The 17,190-nt window shown below is 37.1% G+C and overlaps 1 protein-coding gene across 25 annotated transcripts in view; it reads right to left on the bottom strand.

The window, feature by feature from the left end:
- Positions 1 to 17,190, bottom strand: part of CAPRIN2 (caprin family member 2) — a 46,962-nt gene that overhangs the window by 15,006 nt on the left and 14,766 nt on the right. For all 25 annotated transcript variants that reach the window (XM_035729195.1, XM_035729196.1, XM_035729197.1 and 22 more), the window contains 8 exons: positions 16,533 to 16,619; positions 11,283 to 11,521; positions 9,904 to 9,986; positions 7,448 to 7,615; positions 6,370 to 6,413; positions 4,884 to 5,555; positions 2,360 to 2,482; positions 1,146 to 1,227 (listed from right to left, as the gene is read on the bottom strand). In XM_035729195.1, the coding sequence (XP_035585088.1) occupies positions 1,146 to 1,227; positions 2,360 to 2,482; positions 4,884 to 5,555; positions 6,370 to 6,413; positions 7,448 to 7,615; positions 9,904 to 9,986; positions 11,283 to 11,521; positions 16,533 to 16,619 (1,498 nt within the window). The remainder of the gene's footprint in view (positions 1 to 1,145; positions 1,228 to 2,359; positions 2,483 to 4,883; positions 5,556 to 6,369; positions 6,414 to 7,447; positions 7,616 to 9,903; positions 9,987 to 11,282; positions 11,522 to 16,532; positions 16,620 to 17,190) is intronic.

Below are 17,190 nucleotides of genomic sequence, written 5' to 3'. Positions count from 1 at the left end.
ACTATTACTTTAAAAAATAACCAGTAATAGTAATCTGGAAGATAAAATCTGAGCTATCATGAATAGTAATCAACTGCTTACGCTCAAGTTCCAAGTTTCAAACTAAGTCTTAGCTGGATCATAGATCTTTTCAGGTTTTTTCTTTGATCATGTATATTAACATACTTTTCAATTATCCAGTTTTGGTTTAGTTTCTTCTTGTTAATGTCCATCACTTTTGTTACTCTCTATTCTTACTTCACCTAGGAATTACTACACCAATCCTCTAGTCAGTGTCTGCTACTCACTACAAACTGGACTAGGGCTTTAGTTACATCATTCCTCCCCTGAGATAAATGAGTGTAGGAAAGTTTGAATGTCAGATCAGATTCAATTCAAAGTTCCATCATTACTTACTGTGTTAATCAGTGTAACAAATTGGACTGAGGTCATTTCACTCATAATTAGGATTGAAAAGTTTCAACATTAGATTTATAGAGTCAAAAGGACTCCAGTCACTTCAAAAAGAACATAAATTACAAAAACAGCCATTGCACATCTCCGTTCAAACATGTGGAGACTTTCTCTAAAATGCAAACAGAGAGATGCCTGGGTGGCTCAGTCAGTTAAGCCTCTGCCTTCGGCTCACATTATGATGCCGCATCAGGCTCCTTGCTCAATGGGGAGCCTGCTTCTCCCTCTGTTCATGCTCTCTCTCTGACAAACAAATCTTTAAAACAAAACATCTTCTGGGGCACCTGGGTGGCTCAGTCGTTAAGCGTCTGCCTTCGACTCAGGTCATGATCCTGGAGTCCTGGGATCGAGCCCTGCATCGATCAGGCTCCCGGCTCAGCGGGGAGTCTGCTTCTCCCTCTGACCCTCCCCTCTCTCATGCTCTCTCTCTCTTTCTCTCTCTCCAATAAATAAATAAAATCTTTAAAAAAGTCTTCTAAAAATAATAAAATAAAATGAATGCAAAAAGATGAGTACACTAATGTCTTAATGGTAATTTACCCTTACATAACTGATGACATATAGATAAATTTAGAATAAATTAGCATATAGACAGTCTAACCCTTAAGATATCCAGAATAAAATTATCTGTAAAAGGAAACAACTGTTAAACCTATGCATATTTATTCTGAGTATTAAGGGTGAATACATACCTACTGGGCTACCTGGAGTAGTTGAAGGCGGTTGTGACGATGGAATTGCACTTGAAGGTTTGTCAAAATCCAGAATAGATTCCTAAAGACAAGATTTTAAATCATGACTAGAAACAATTATTCATTTAAAAGCTATTGCCATTAAATTATTCATGATGCCGTCCATAGCTATTAAAGAATCTAGCTAGTAACTATCACAAAATGTCAATAACTTAGTCTTTATTTAAGAGAAAAAATAGAGTTAAAAATAAAATCTAAACTGTCAAACCTTAAAATTATGTCAAATAATTCCAAGGCTTACCTTGGGGGTGGGTAAACCCGCTTGATTTGAGGTCTTAAACATTAGCATTAATCCTATAACCTCACTTTTATTATGTCCAACCAATGAGGGTTTAATTATCTCAACCACTAAACTAGCTCATGCTATTATTAAACCTTTCATAATGAGAAACCATTCTGTACCTTGGTTCTCCCAGGAATGTTTCCAACATTTTGAATACTTAAGCTACACTTGTAGTAACCACTTTAGTTCTTTCATTTATCTTCACATAACCTAAATGGGTAAGGAATTCCCTCATTTTACAAGTAGAGGGTTACAGGCTAAATACCTTGCCACAGATTTCACAGCTAGTAAATTGCAGAACTGGGATTTAAACACAGGTCTACTTCCGAAGTTCAGGATCTTTTTACTACACTAAAATATCTTATTTGTCTACTTCTTCCCTCAGTAATTGTCGTACTATTCTGAAATTCTTTAAGACTCAGTCTGACTCAATTTAGCACATTAACTACTGCCATGACACTACAATCTTCTACAACTGGAGTATCAACTCCTTGAAGGCAATAAATGTCTTACAATTTTCTAAGCACAACAGCACCTACCAGATACCAGGCACAGAGCAGGTCCTCACAGTCTGAGTGGAAACTACCAAAGATCTACAGCAGAAATTATATTTGAGCACTTATACTTTTTACATGTTTAATTCATTTTATTACAACAAACTTAGTAAGAAACTATTATTCTCATTTTTCAAAAAAGACAGACAGTGAAGTAACCTGCCTGAACTGTGAGAGCTAGGAAGTGGCAGAGCCAGGATTCACCCGCATTCTGAACACCGGAATTTATGCTCCTAACAATTTCATTAAAATGCTTCAGATCAGAAGCTAGTAGCCCCAGGAATTTCATTCAAGATTCATTTAAGAATGACTCATACTTGCATAAAGTTACAAGTTCCTTGAATCTGGGTCATCAGATCCTGCAGTTTTTCTTTCCTCAATACTGGATCCTTTGGAAGGGTCGAGGAAGAACCTACAGGCTGATGCATAGGCTTAGGCACCTACAAAATAAACCCACAATCTGTAAGAGTGAAATTCACATTCAACAGCCTAATTCAGGAAATTCAGCTTATCGCTACATCTTAATGAAATCAAAACACATAGCAAAGTCCATTTATCAGATTTATCTCAGATGAAAAACTTCCAGATAAATGCATTCTCTAAATAATTTAAGCAAACTTCAAGCACTTTTTTCCCCTTCAGAACCCCTTTAATGGGAGTATTTCTAAAACATCCTCTTTTTAAAGGAAGGCCCAAAGTAACAGAACTTCCTTGATAAAAAATTTTTCATTGTTCAGTCAGCTTGTCCTTTATTAGATGCCACTAACTCTAAGACACATAAAAGCTTTCTCCCCAGAGAAAAAATTACTATACCAAATTAAATATACATCCCATTTTTAAATGTCTGATTTCAGAAACATTAAGATGTAAAAATATATACATACACATCTTAAAATTGAGGAAATACGCTATTACATTTTGTTACTGAGCAAGTGTAGTTTGGGGGGCTATTAAGAGGTGAGCACTTACACTAAATCACTTACACATGCTGTATACCCTGAATTAGACCTAATGCTTATAGAGTTAACTTCTTACAGCTGCCGGTGTGCCTCCCCTACCGGCTCCTCTCCACCTTCTAATTCACTGGGAAGTCACTCAGCTAAGCCTGTCAGAAGTGTCATAAAGTAAGAGTTAATAGACCCTCGGTGAAAATATGAAAGACTGTTAAAAGTATGAGCTTTAGTGATTAATTTCATGTTATCTAGTCTTTTAGTTTTGAACGCTATTTTGGCCTTGACTGTACTTAGTCATGTTCTATACGTCTAAGATTGCAAAACAGAAAGTGTAGAGAAATGTCCTCTCAGTCACTGAAAGGCCCTGCAACTTCAATATAATGCTGTCTGTACCATAAAAGCAAATTAAAGGAGTTCCAGCCTTTCCAACTAAGCACTCCTGATTTTAAATATTATTCAACAAAGAGCATAATATTCTGGTATGGTAAAGGCTCAGCACTGCAATACCTAATGGAATTTTAAATTAGGTTTTTTTTAAAACAGCTTTACTAAAATATTAAATTGGGTTTCTAAAATTAAGTTTCTCAAAATAGTTATCATTACAATTACTGTTGTGTGTATCTGGTTAATGAAGTAAGACTATCAATCTTCTACAGGGTCAGAAGTTAAAACTGGTATTAACACTTCAATAAGAGGAAGAAAGGCAAGCAAAAGGAGACAACACTAAAATTCTCTTCCCTTAAGGTAGGACTGAGGTAGGGGCAATTTATTTATAAAATGCAATGCTTTGATTTCTCCAAGCAAATGTTTTTCATCCTGTTAGAGGGCCTCTGGCTAGGGTGCCCGGGTGGCTCAGTCATTTAAGTGTCTGCCTTCGGCTCAAGTCATGATACCCGGGTCCTGGGATCAAGCCCCGCATCAGGCTCCCTCCTTGGCGGGAAGCCTGCTTCTCCCTCTTCTACTCCCCCTGCTTGTGCTATGTCTCTGTCAAATAAAATCTTTAAAAAAAAAAAAAGAAGAAGAAAGCCTCTGGCTAAAACGACATGGAAGTGCAGGGAACATTACTAGACAGTGACAGAAAACACTGGGAAGATGAGTTCACATTTCTTAGCAAACAAGCTTTTAACAAGTTTGCATTTAAATAGGGGTAAATAACTTGTAATTTAATAAACTAAATAGCAGAGCATCCAAGTATTATTATAAGCCTTCTTATATTCCTGAAACAGGTTATTTACCATTAATAGAATTAGGTCTCATATTTGAACCAATCTCATACTCTAAAAACCTAGTTACAGAATATTTAAAGTCTATAGTTTCCATCTCCAGAAATTTCTCATTTTGAAACAGAAATAGAGAACTAATTCAGATCCTACCCCACCTTCTGGAATATCTGCAACCACCAAACCACCAAAGAGTACAGGCTAACCTGAGCAATTACAAATGAGTGAAAGAAAAGCAGAAAATACAGAAAATTCTAATTTCTGTCAGAAAAAGTCATCTGTGGGCCAGCTGGAAGAAAATGAGTGAAACATAGTAAAACAAGCCTCTCATCCTGTGACATGCATTTTTTTTCTCACTTGTTCACATTATGATCTTATCTGAACCATCCACTATTTTTATGTCATACCATGTCAATAAAATTGTGGCATTCAAACATTATGTTCTAACTGTGGAAATTTCATCTCAGGTTAGGCTCGAAACACAGAATAGGTCTACTTCCAATTATCTAGGGAAAACGATAAATTATGCAATGAAGAGTTAAATGAAATGCTATATACATTAATTTAACACGGGTTTCGTACATTTTTTTTTAAGAGGACTAAAAAATCATTACAAGTTCTTATTTATGCCTACATTGACCAAAGCAGACTGATACAAACAAACTCACATCTTTGGGTTCTGTATTAAACTTCCTGGGCAAGAGCTGGTCATTTGGTATGAGGCTTGCTGGAGCTACCCCCCAGGACTTTGGAGAAATCTGTGATTGTGGTGTTAAAGGGTGTTTTTGACTCTCAACATTGTTTTCCCAGGATTTTGGAGTCTCTGGCTGTCTTGAATCCTGGTCTTCACACATGTTAGTGGTCCATGATTTGGTGATGTCCTGTTCATTCTGCACAGGTGTCCAAGACTTTGGAGACTGCTTCTTTGGATCCTGTTCTTTCTGCAGCTGAACTGGCCAAGGCTTTGGTGTCTCCTCCTTCTTCTGTTCTTCTTGAATATATCCTGGTTTGGATTTAGGAGCTTCTTGCTTCCAATGGCTAGGAGCTGGCTTGGGTTTGGAGACGTCCTGCTTCTTCTGCTCTTCCTGCAGAGTGGACCTGAGTTTTGGATCTTGTTTCCTCTGTTCTAAGGAAACTGCAGGCTTTGATACCTCCTGGTGCTTAACAGAAGGCTCCCAGGATTTGAAGGATTCCTGTTTCTTTTCCTGACCATCTGGTTCAGTAAGCATATCCCAACATTTGGGGAGATTTGGTTTTCTAGCATAATCTGCTTCCCAAGATTGCTCGTCATCTTGTTTGCTTGAATAATCTACTTCTGTTATGTAGCGTCTGTTAAGAAACTAGACCAGAGAAAAAAATGTGTTTGAGTCACAAAATCTGTAACAGACCTTGAGGGGAACACTGAATTCTTTTAGTATTCCTATGTCCATTGGCCTGAGTCACTATGCTAACGGGAAATTTCTGTCCGCATCCTTTTCTGTCCAACACCACCCTCGACACTTCAAACATAGCAATCTAAGAACTGCACATCACAGTGCCAAGTTTGCTTGATTCAGGCTCTTTTACCGAGGTTATTCTGCCTCTGCTGACCTTAGACCACTCCACCCACCTGACTCCCTAACACGTTAAGGCAGGAGACAGTTCAATTACACACATTTACATCATTCGGCCGCAGGTTTCCGGGATTCCGAGCCCTTCCTTTATTTCTATTACGCATCAATCACACTGCGACTCTGACTCTTCCTTCTTTTCAGCTTCCAAGAATTTTAATGTCACTTCAGAAAGCGAATGAATTACCAATGTGAATAAATTCTGACAAAAGCAAAATCCTACCCATCTTTAAATTCTAACACAAGGGCCAAGAACAGCAGCTAACACTTGAGCAGTTATTGTGCACCAGGCCAAATTCTAAGCAATTTAGAATTGAACTCCTTTAATCCTCACACTAACATGAGGCAGGCATTACTATTATCCCCATTTTACATATGAGGGTAACAGACACAGCTGGGCTAAACATCTTACCCAAGTCACTAAGCTAAGTAAGCTGCAAAGCTGGGATTCAAGCTTAAATCTAGTTCCAGAGCCTCAGCTCCTAAACTCACTGTACGAAAGTCTCAAAAACCAAAATCAGCAAATTACCTTTCAGAAACTTACCTCTTGGGGCTGTATCTCTGGCTGTGCAAGTTCCATAAGAGACTCTGGAAAGATAATACTCCCTTGAGTATTAAATAAATACTAAATAATCCACATGTTTTTAGGCTGATTACAACTGTAGTTAATTGTAGTGACATATTTCAGAAGAAAGGATAGTACAATGAAATATATTCATGGCAAAAGTAATCCCCACTATAAAGCATGTGGTCTGAAGCTAGCTGAAGCTAGCAGCTCTCCTTAAATGCCACTTTTCTAAAGTCACGTTCCACCTATAAACTGATTTTTGGTTGAAAATAAAGACTATCTCCTCTTATGCACAAATACAGTTCCATTCAAGTTGAAACTATGTAACGCCAAGCCATGGGGTAAAAATTAAGTCATCTCAGCTTGAAACGAAGGCCTTAAAGGCCTTTTACAGGCCCCTAAAGGCCTCCTCAAAGCCAGCTTAAGGATGGAAGTTGGTAAGGGAATGGAGACACTAAAGCATTAGACTAAGAGAAAGTAAACCTAAGAAATAACTTGAATCATGCTAGTGAGAGGCTACTGGAACCCTGACCTGGACTACCTACATAGAAGTGATATTTTTTAAATAAATTGAGTCCCAACAAACCAGAACAAAAGTGCCACTGACTCAAAGTATCTCTTCCCCCTAGAAAAGTGCAATTTTGAAAAATTTCCTTTATTGACTTTGGCACATTTTTTCCAAATATGTTAACCTTAGATTATTTATAATCTCATTCTACTACCATTTTGAATTCTACTATGAGGATTTTAATCAACAATTTTAAATTGAATTATCTTACTAATAATTTAACAAAGAAATCCATTCAAATTCCATAAAGGCCTCATTTGCACAGCGTATTCTCTTGTAACAAAGAATAACCTTATGTTTCTGCAAAGATTCACTCTGTAAATATGGTAATAAAGCCTACAGACATATTCCAGGCCTAAGCTTATCCAGCTGCAAGTAGATTTCCATGCATGTAGAAATTAACAAATCAAAATAAGGCAATCCTTTTGACAACTCATTGTGTTATTAAAAACGCAAGCACTATAAAGCATTTCTGAGATAACAAACCTGACTCTTTGACAGATTCAGTTTTCAGTAATTGTTTTTTCTTCTCTGATTTTATTAGCATTTCTTCCTCCAATGACACTTCTTTTTCCTTAGCATTTTTTGGGACTGGGATACTCTCAAAATAGCCTGAGTTCAGCAATTTAGACAGCAGATCTTTCATGTGTTTGTCTAAGAAAGAATGATTAAGACTTAGTTATCAAATAGTTCATGGAAATTATTTGGAACATAAATCCTAATATAACTTTATCCTAGTTCCATTCTGTTATAATATCCTACACACTGGGGGAATTCAAAGAACTGGTCAGTACCAGAGTAAATACGCAGTCCATCCTTTTGTCACGCTGAATCAAAATTAGGATCAGAATCCCAAAGTTTAGCAAGTCACTAGAAGTTTCTCTTGGCCTCCATTTCCACCATTTGAAAAATGACTAAAATCAGAGACCCTAATCAAAGACTAATATGTTACAAAAGCACAAATCTATTCCCTGAGCTCAGAGAAAAGCCATTTCTCCTATCTGTCCCCAAGATCTCACAACTAGCATTACTCTACCTTCCAAGTAATTAAGATCTTAGAGAAGTAAAAGCTCCTCAAACCTAACCATTAGAAAACCCTATCTTGGACAATCTAAAGGATTTTTAAATTACAAAATCCCATGATAAAAATTTTACTCTTGAATTATGGTCTCTGTGACTCCTAGAAATATCACCATTTGATTAGTAAGAAAAATCTTATTAAAATGATGTTAAAGTCGCTGCACCATAAACAGATCTAAAGTCTTTCATTTTTAATGTCCACTAAAAATGTAATTCCAAAGTTAAACAGTGTCCATACTTGATTTGGGTTATTATTCCTTTCATAGGAGTACTATGACATAGCTTTTTTAAAAATCAATTTTGAGGTATAATTTACAAAACACAAAGTTCATTTAAGTGTACAGTTTTTAAAGTAATCTTTACCCCCAACATGGGGCTCGAACTCACAACCCTGAGATCAAGAGTCATGAGCTCCACCGACTGAGCCAGCTGGGACCCCCTAAGTGTACAGTTTTAACAGATACATAGCCACGTTACTCCCACCAGAACCAGGATATAAAACATTCTCATCAACTCAACAGTTCCCTCATGCCCCTTTTATATCAATCTCCTCCACCCACACTCTTGAGAACCACTGACCTGCTATCATTCTAGTTATGTTTTTTTCTAGAATTCCATATAAATGGAATCATACAGTATGTACTCATTTTTTGGTTTGGCTTCTTTCACTCAGCATAATTGAGATTTACATCCATGTTGTTGCAGTATCAATAGTTCATTCCTTTTTTATTATTGAGTAGATTCTACTATATGGATATATCACATTTTATCAATTATCAGTTGCTGTACATCTAGGCTGTGTTCAGTCTGGGGCTATCATTAATAAAGCTGATACAAACGTTCATGTACAAGTACTTATGTGAATATACATTTACAATTCTCTTGGGTACTATAAGTATGATTGCTTGGTCATATAGTAAGCATACTCTTAATTTTATGAACTGCCAATGTCCCCCCAAAGTTATTTGTATCATTTTGCATTCTAACCAAGCAAAAAATTTCTATGATTTAAACTTGAAAGGACTTAGAAATTTTGAGATAGTTATACTGCATCCTTAGAATCTTTTTTAAAAGGAAGCAATACTAGTAACAAAAATGTTTACTAGAGGTGCCTGGGTGGCTCAGTCAGTTAAGCGGCTACCTTCGGCTCAGTTCATGATCCCGGGATCCTGGGATCGAGCCCTACATCTGACTCCCTGCTCAGCAAGAGCCTGCCTCTCCCTCTCCCTCTGTCTGCCACTCTGCCTACTTGTACTCTGTCAAATAAATAAAATCTTTTAAAAATAAAATTTAAAAAAAAGTTTGCTAGCTTCTAGCGTTTTCATTATCCTACACTAATACACAAAACTATGTACTTATGTCCATTTGTACTTGGTCATTTGGCCAAGTCTATTTAGGAAGCCAAAAGGACTCTTTTCTCTCCAGATCATTTCCACATCGATAGACAACAATGTTTCAATTAACTATATACCCAAACCATTCATAGTTTCTTACATCTGGTAGATAAGCCTTACCATTAACAATGTGTGGATTTAAAATTCATAAATAGAACAGGTACTACCATGCAGAGAACTGAACCCCAAAACGGTCAGGCGAGTATGAGTCTTTAGCTCTTTTTCCCAAATCATAGTGACTTGCCACTTCAAAACTCTCCCTAGGTTCCATTTGAGTACCATTATATAATAGCTGCTTTTAAAAGAACTAAACAGATTATCATTCTCCACATGAATGTAGTATTGCCAGACATGTAAGTTCTAACGGACTGACAGTTTCAGCCCTCAATATCAAAACAAAATCAGCCCTACACTTCTAAACAAAGTCTAGTATTTACAGCATCTAAGTCAAGAGTAGAGAAAACTCACATGTCGTTCCTACCACTGCTTTCTCACTACCTTCCAAAAGGTCCCAAAAGTACAAGGATGACTGCTCCATCTGGTCTTCAACACTGACAAGGAAAAGCAGTAGCAGAACAAAGTAGCTTCAGAGGTACATACACATAAATACATATATATGGAGCAATACAATTTATACAGTGCAACTCATCAACAGTCAAAACATTCAATGTTAATTTTGTCTTTTTACTCTCTCAAAATGAAAAAATTCAAATTTTATAGAAGATGACTAAATGCCCACTTTAGGGATTTCAAATGTAAGCATTTTCCCTTAAAACAACTAAAATATTTTACTAAATAGAACTATTAAGGAATAGACAAAAAAAGAGTTTAAGGCTCTTTTCAATGCAAAGTCATTAATTATCAAGTAATGTCCTAGAGGAAAGAAGAGTGGAATGGCAATATTAAGATCTACATTTGACTTTAAAACACAGCAGTTTGTTTTCCAAATTATATTTCACTTACACATATTAAACTAAGCTACACTCCCTAAATCCATCAAAGTGAAGAGAAGGAAACAACCAGATAGACGATGATGGACTAGACTATCAGAATGGAAATTAAAAATATATATATGGCTATATATGTAAAATTAAGTTTTATTAGGTTTTTTTCCTGATACAGGACTGAGTTCCAAAACAACTGACATGTGACTGTGCTTTAGCATGGCCAAAAGACAACACTGGAAGGACCTACACTAACAAAGCAGAAGCAGAGATTTGTTCATTAGCTGACTTCCTCCATCAAACCAAGAACAGCAAATGGATAACTATAGGGGGAAAAACTGGATAGCCTAAATTTTGCTGATTTTGTCTCTTAAATTATCAGATTTGTTTCTCGGTGTTTATTCACAGCATAAGAAGACCACCAAATAATTCTCACTTTGGGAAAGTTCAATGATACTGGCCAAGTTACATTTTATTTACCTCCACTTAAGTACAGCAGTAGTAAGAAGGGAAAGACTCTCAGGTAATACAACAGCCTGAGATAATTACAAAAAAAAAAAAAACTTTTAAGTATAATACATCATCAGTTTTATGGTTACTTGTATAGAGGCAAAACTTGATCAGACATCATTTTTAAAATCAATGTTACAATTAAAAAAGCACATTAATGAGATCTTTCAAATTGACTTTCCTTCTAGACAGCCTTTCAACCCTCTCACAGTCTGGTCCCACCAATGTTTCCCATGCTGAATCAAATGAATGTTCTCTTAATTTCTCTCTCTCGGTCTCTCTCTATATATACTGTAATACATATATGTTATTATGTATGTGTATGTGTGTATATGTATATCTAGGCTAAAATGTTCTATGTTCTCTTTTAGGAAAATATTTTCATTAGCTTACCTCAGACTTTCATTTCTTTCAGGGCAGGTCAATTTTGAAAATTTAATGAGGTAGTCAAGTTCTTTTAAAGGCAAATACACTGCACCATTCAAGCCCCCTTTGAAATCCTTCTGTACATGTTCCTGTGTTAAGTTCTGTAATACATACTGAACTTGAAGTATAGTACGAAGTTTTTTCTTCTCAGCCTCAAGTTTTAGCATGTGCTCCCTTCTCTGAGCCTTCTTCTGCGCTTTAAGTAGCTGTTAAAACAAATTTTCATTAAAGTTGCCAACTCTCCACCACCCCGTATTAGCAGTTCATTGTCCACAAAGTCTAATCCCAAAGAGTCGAGATTAGATGATCCATCTCATACATACATAAACACTGTGAAATTGACAGGTTCATTTAACCCCTTTCCTTTTCAGTTGAAGAAGGGACTGAGTAATATGGTGGTATGTCTCAGGTAACCGGAGCTTAGAAAGTCCAAGTATCTCCCAATTCCAGGCTGTATTTAGTACCTCTGGTATCACCATGATAAACAAAGTACCTATCGCTGATACATATATTGATCGTAAAACTTAACTTTTCCATATTTATGTGTATCAAGCTTTCTTTAGGCCAAGGATTTTAAGAAAATGCTTCAGTTCAGTTTTGAAGTCTTTGTTTTTCTTAAATTTCTTGTTCTAGAAGAATATTTCAACTAAAACGGTCCATTTTCAACAAACCAAAGAAGACTAGCTAAAGTGTAAGGAACTGAAAACCAAACAGAAAATGTCTCACAAGCATAATGCTAAAAAAAACATCCACAGCAAATAGTTTTTTTAAGTAAAACTGAGATTTTCATAATAGTTCAGCCTGGATGGAGCTGTGTTTTTTGTTTTTAAAATTTATTTTTAAGATTTTATTTGACAGAGAGAGACACAGTGAGAGAGGGAACACAAGCAGGGGGAGAGGGAGAAGCAGGCTTCCCGCTGAGCAGGGAGCCCGATGTGGGGTTCGATCCCAGGACCCTGGGACCATGACCTGAGCCGAAGGCAGACCCTTAACGACTGAGCCACCCAGGCACCCCGTAGCTGTATTTTTCATTATTTGGCTAACCAAACACGTATGGATAGTTAGCAGAACATAAATTTTCCATCAAATAAATATGTATGCAGACTGAGCACCCTGTGTCTGGCTCTAAAGCTCAGAACAGTAATCTCTTAAAGTCTGATATAATACATGGGTGCCACAAGTCGCTTCCCATTTATAAAATACCAATTAATAAAAAGTACCATCTATTTCCAGTAGGAAACCTAAAAGGTCTTTTCTCCCCAGAGATGTTGTTCTAATTGTAATATTTCCATCATACTGGATATATTCCAAGTTATGAAGATTAAGAGAACAAAACAAAAATCCAAAAGTTTTCCTATATGCAGGTTAAAGTACTTGTTATACCATCATATTTAAGACTCTCCAAAAGACATGTTCATAAATCCTAACAGATTAAGACGAGAGGAAACCTCAGGAAAAGATTCATTATGACATTAATTCCTTTCTAAGAAGGAGGTATGAAAGTCACTTAATAAATTTGACTTGTGCTACTACCAGGGACGAGAGACCGTAGGTGAAGGTAAAATTTTGAGAATGAGAAATGGACTGGTTGGGGTCATGTGGGTTAGGATATTTTCAGGATGGCAAAGGCTCAGAAATGCTTTTTCCAAGACCTCAATACGGACTTAAGCCAATAACATTTACCAAAACTACAGGATTCTCAGTTTCTGCTTGAGAGAAGGAAAGAGATTAGAGGTGGCAATTCTACCTCTCCAAGACAGTAGGATTCTCTTGGGACAGTTTCATGATGGTACAAGGAAAGGCAACTGACGCTGAGGGCATCTTCAAGTTTATATCCCAGGATTACCTCAGAACTCTTGTTAGCCATTCCCAAGGCTGGAGTAGATGTTCTTATGGATTCAAGATACCCTGAACTTCCCCTATTCAAGTACCTATTACATTAAATGGTTACCTTTTTATTTACCTGCATCTCCATTAGGTTTCAGCTCTGTGATGACAGGGACTATAACTCTGTTGTTTACCAATATGTATCACTAGTGCCCAGCATAGAGCCTGACAGATGACAGGACCTCAAATATTTGTTGAATCGATCAAGTATCAAATAAGAAAATGAGTTGTTTCTTACATCATAATCAGAAAACTACTGACAATAGCCTATTTCTCCTTATTTATGTAGAAACTATGAAATCAGGTTACATTTTCTTCTCTTCTTTCAGCTGAGGACTGATTTGTAAAGAAAGAAGACATGAAGTAAACCACTATCAATAAATCATATTGAATAATAAAATCTTCTGATCCCTTGTAGAATGATAAATCCCCACCAGGACAGAGCTCATGTCATGAAGACAGAGATAGAGCTGGGAAGAAGAGAAAGGCTTCCAACTAGTTTGAAGGGAAAGAAAATGTTATACAATGCAAAACTGACTCTCAAGAGGTTTGACAAAAGAAACTTTAGTAAAAGTCCAAAAATTACTATGTTGGAAGGTAACTGGCAACCACCTTTGGGGTCTTGATTCATGAAGGCATGTTCCAAAGTACTTTAACACCTCACCTAAAGTGAAAGTAAATCCATGGTATAAATGAGAAAAAATAACCAATGAGGTTAACTGGTAACTACCTCTAGACAAGAGCGGAAGAACATGTAAATAGAAAGATACTATATCCTTGTATAAAGAACACGGTTTTTAGGAGCAAAAAATAGTTAGGGCCCTACACCCACTCTACCACTTACTGGCAATACGATTTTGAAGAAGATCCTTTTGTTCTGAGCATCAGATTTATCTATAAAATGGCACTATATGTGCATCTATTTCCTAGATTGCTGTAAAAATCAAGTGACATTACATAAGTACCTGGCACACAGAAGGTGTTTAAAAAAAAACCTAAAAAGGGGCGCCTGGATTGCTCAGTCGGTTAAGCGTCTGCCTTCGGCTCAGGTCATGATCCCAGAGTCCTGGGATCGAGCCCCGCATCAGGCTCCTTGCTCAGCGGGGAGTCTGCCTCTCCCTCTCCCTCTGCTGCTCCCCCTGCTTGTGTTCCTGCTCTCGCTCTCTGTCAAATAAATAAATGTTTTTAAAAAATAAAATTAAAAAAAATAAAAAAACCTAAAAATTAAAAAAAAACATACTTTGAAAAAATAAACACTTGAATAAAAAACTAAAATTATCAAATAACTTTGAGTAAAGAGAGTTAATAGAAAATTTTAAGTATTATAGGGGCGCCTGGGTGGCTCAGTCGTTAAGCATCTGCCTTCGGCTCATGATCCCAGCGTCCTGGGATCGAAGCCCGCATCGGACTCCCTGCTCCGCGGGAGGCCTGCTTCTCCCTCTCCCACTCCCCCTGCTTGTGTTCCCTCTCTCTCTGGGTCTCTGTCAGATAAATAAATAAAATCTTAAAAAAAAAAAAAAGAAAGAAATAATTTGATTTAAAAGTATATCTAAAATGGCCTACAAATATTTAAGTCACTATGGAATTCACAGAAACTACTAAAATTAAGGTATAAATGAGTAAACTTGAGTTAAAATATGCTATGGTTGGCAAAAAGAACTAATATCTTGGACTTTTTTTAAAAGTAAGCTCTACCCCCAACATGGGGCTTGAACTCATGACCCTGAGAGTTTGGGTCAGATGCTCGACCAACGGAGCCACCCAGGTGCCAGAATCTTAAACTTCCATTAACAGAATTATCCAGAAAACAGAAGGTAATGGCTCTATATTAGGCTATTTTAGATTTACACACTACCTTTTAAGAGTTAATTAAGTCAAACATCCAAAGAGAGCAACGATATTATAAGGATTAAGATGGTAGATGTCTTCAGTCTAGAAATGATTATGTTGGCCTTTTTTGTTAGGGGAGGTTTTTTTGAAGCCAGAGGAATGGAAACGAGAATTTTAGTTCACCATACAAGAAGAAAATATCCAGGAGCGCCTGGGTGGCTCAGTCAGTTAAGCATCTGACTTCGGCTCAGGTCATGATCTCAGGGCCCTGGGATCAAGCCCCACATCAGGCTCCGCACTCTGTGGGGAGTCTGCTTATTTCTCTCCCTCTGCCCCTTGCCCTGCTCATGCTGTCTCTCTCAAATAAATATATAGGGGCGCCTGGGTGGCTCAGTCAGACGTCTGCCTTCGGCTGGGGTCATGATCCCAGCATCCTGGGTTTGAGCCCCGCCAGGGAGCCTGCTTCTCCCTCTCCCTGCCTGTCTGCCTACTTGTGATCTCTGTCAAATAAATAAAATCGTTTAAAGATAAATAAAATAAAATTTATTTTTAAAAAAATCAAATATATAAAATCTAAAAAAAAAAAAAAAGAATATCCAAAAAGTGAAAGACTATCTTAGGAAGCATGCTCCCCACCCCAGAAATGAATTTACAAAAAAATTTCCTTAATTGTTAAAACATGATCTTTATAGGCCTTTTAACACAACTGTAAAGCAGCAAAGAATACTTCATTAATGAATGCTTAAAGCTTCATATTAATTACTAACTAAATCTGTCAGAGATAAAAGTGTCAACTGCCAAAAGAAAATCTAACAAGCTGTGAAACCAGATTTAACTCTAACAACAATCACAAATCTTCCTGGTAATAACTATCATGGTCTCAAGAAAAAGTTTACCAATTGTCTCCTAACATGTTAAATAAAGCTAAACTTACAAGCCTATGCTATATAAATTTATAAACCTATATAAATTTATAAACCTATATTCTAAAATCTCTCTCATAGGAGTGCCTGGGTGGCTCAGTCGGTTAAGTGTCCACCTCTTGACTTCGGCTCAGGTCTTGACCTCACAACCCTGATCTCCAGGTTGTGAGATCAAGCCCGTGTCAGGCTCTGTGCTGGGCGTGGAGCCTGCTTAAGATTCTCTCTCTTCCCCTGCCCCTCCCTCTCCCTCTCCCCATTTCTAAAAAATAAATTAAAAAAGGACTGCTTTAAAAAAAATAAAATCATCTTCATAAATGTACCCCCTTCTCAATGACTGCTGTAACTCCACAGTGGATACACATTTAGAGAACTAATACTTTATCACGGTACCTCATATTCAGATACCATTTGTGTTTTGAGACTCCAGAAATCTGAAAACACTAATTCTTCATTAGCTATTGTCAACCCCAATAAAGTATCAGCAGGAATTAGATGATGGTAACTGAACATCACTAATGGACACTAATATCTTTCTCAAGATCAATAAAGTGGTTTCAGAGAAAGCAAACATACTCACGTCTTGGCTCAGTCCAGAAAAGGTTTTCTGAAGTTCCTTGGCAAATTCTAAGTTATGCAGTACTTCTTCGTATTTCTCCACTGCTTCCTACCAAATAGGATAAGAAAACATCAATTCTGTTAACTTCTAAGTACAAATATTTCAGAATAAGTGTTCCTATAAAAATAATAGAGAAGACTTCAAATTTTATTAACTAGTCATTTACTATATATAGTCAAAAAAGTAGGAGGGCCGGGCTCCTGGGTGGTTCAGTCATTAAGTATCTGCCTTCCGCTCAGGTTGTGATCCCAGGGTCCTGGGATCGAGCCCCGCGTCGGGCTCCCTGCTCTGCAGGAAGCCTGCTTCTCCCTCTCCCACTCCCCCTGCTTGTGTTCCCTCTCTCGCTCTGTCGAATAAACAAATAAAATCTTTAAAAAAAAAAGGAGGGAGATAGAGCATTTAATACAAGTTATATAAAGTTAAATTTAAAAAATTCAGTATTTAGGAGCACCTAGGTGGCTCAGTCAGTTTAAGCGTGACTCTTGGTTTCGGCTCAGGCCATGACCTCAGGGTTGTCAAGATTGAGCCCCTGCTTGAGATTCTCACTCTCCCTCTGCCTCTCGCCCCTCTAAAAAAAAATCTAAAAATTAAAAAATATAAAAATTCATTTGTATACTAG

Source organism: Zalophus californianus, chromosome 9 (genome assembly GCF_009762305.2).
Source record: "Zalophus californianus isolate mZalCal1 chromosome 9, mZalCal1.pri.v2, whole genome shotgun sequence".
In the NCBI taxonomy this organism is placed as follows: Eukaryota; Metazoa; Chordata; class Mammalia; order Carnivora; family Otariidae; genus Zalophus; species Zalophus californianus.
This window is presented reverse-complemented; position numbering and strand designations above follow the sequence as displayed.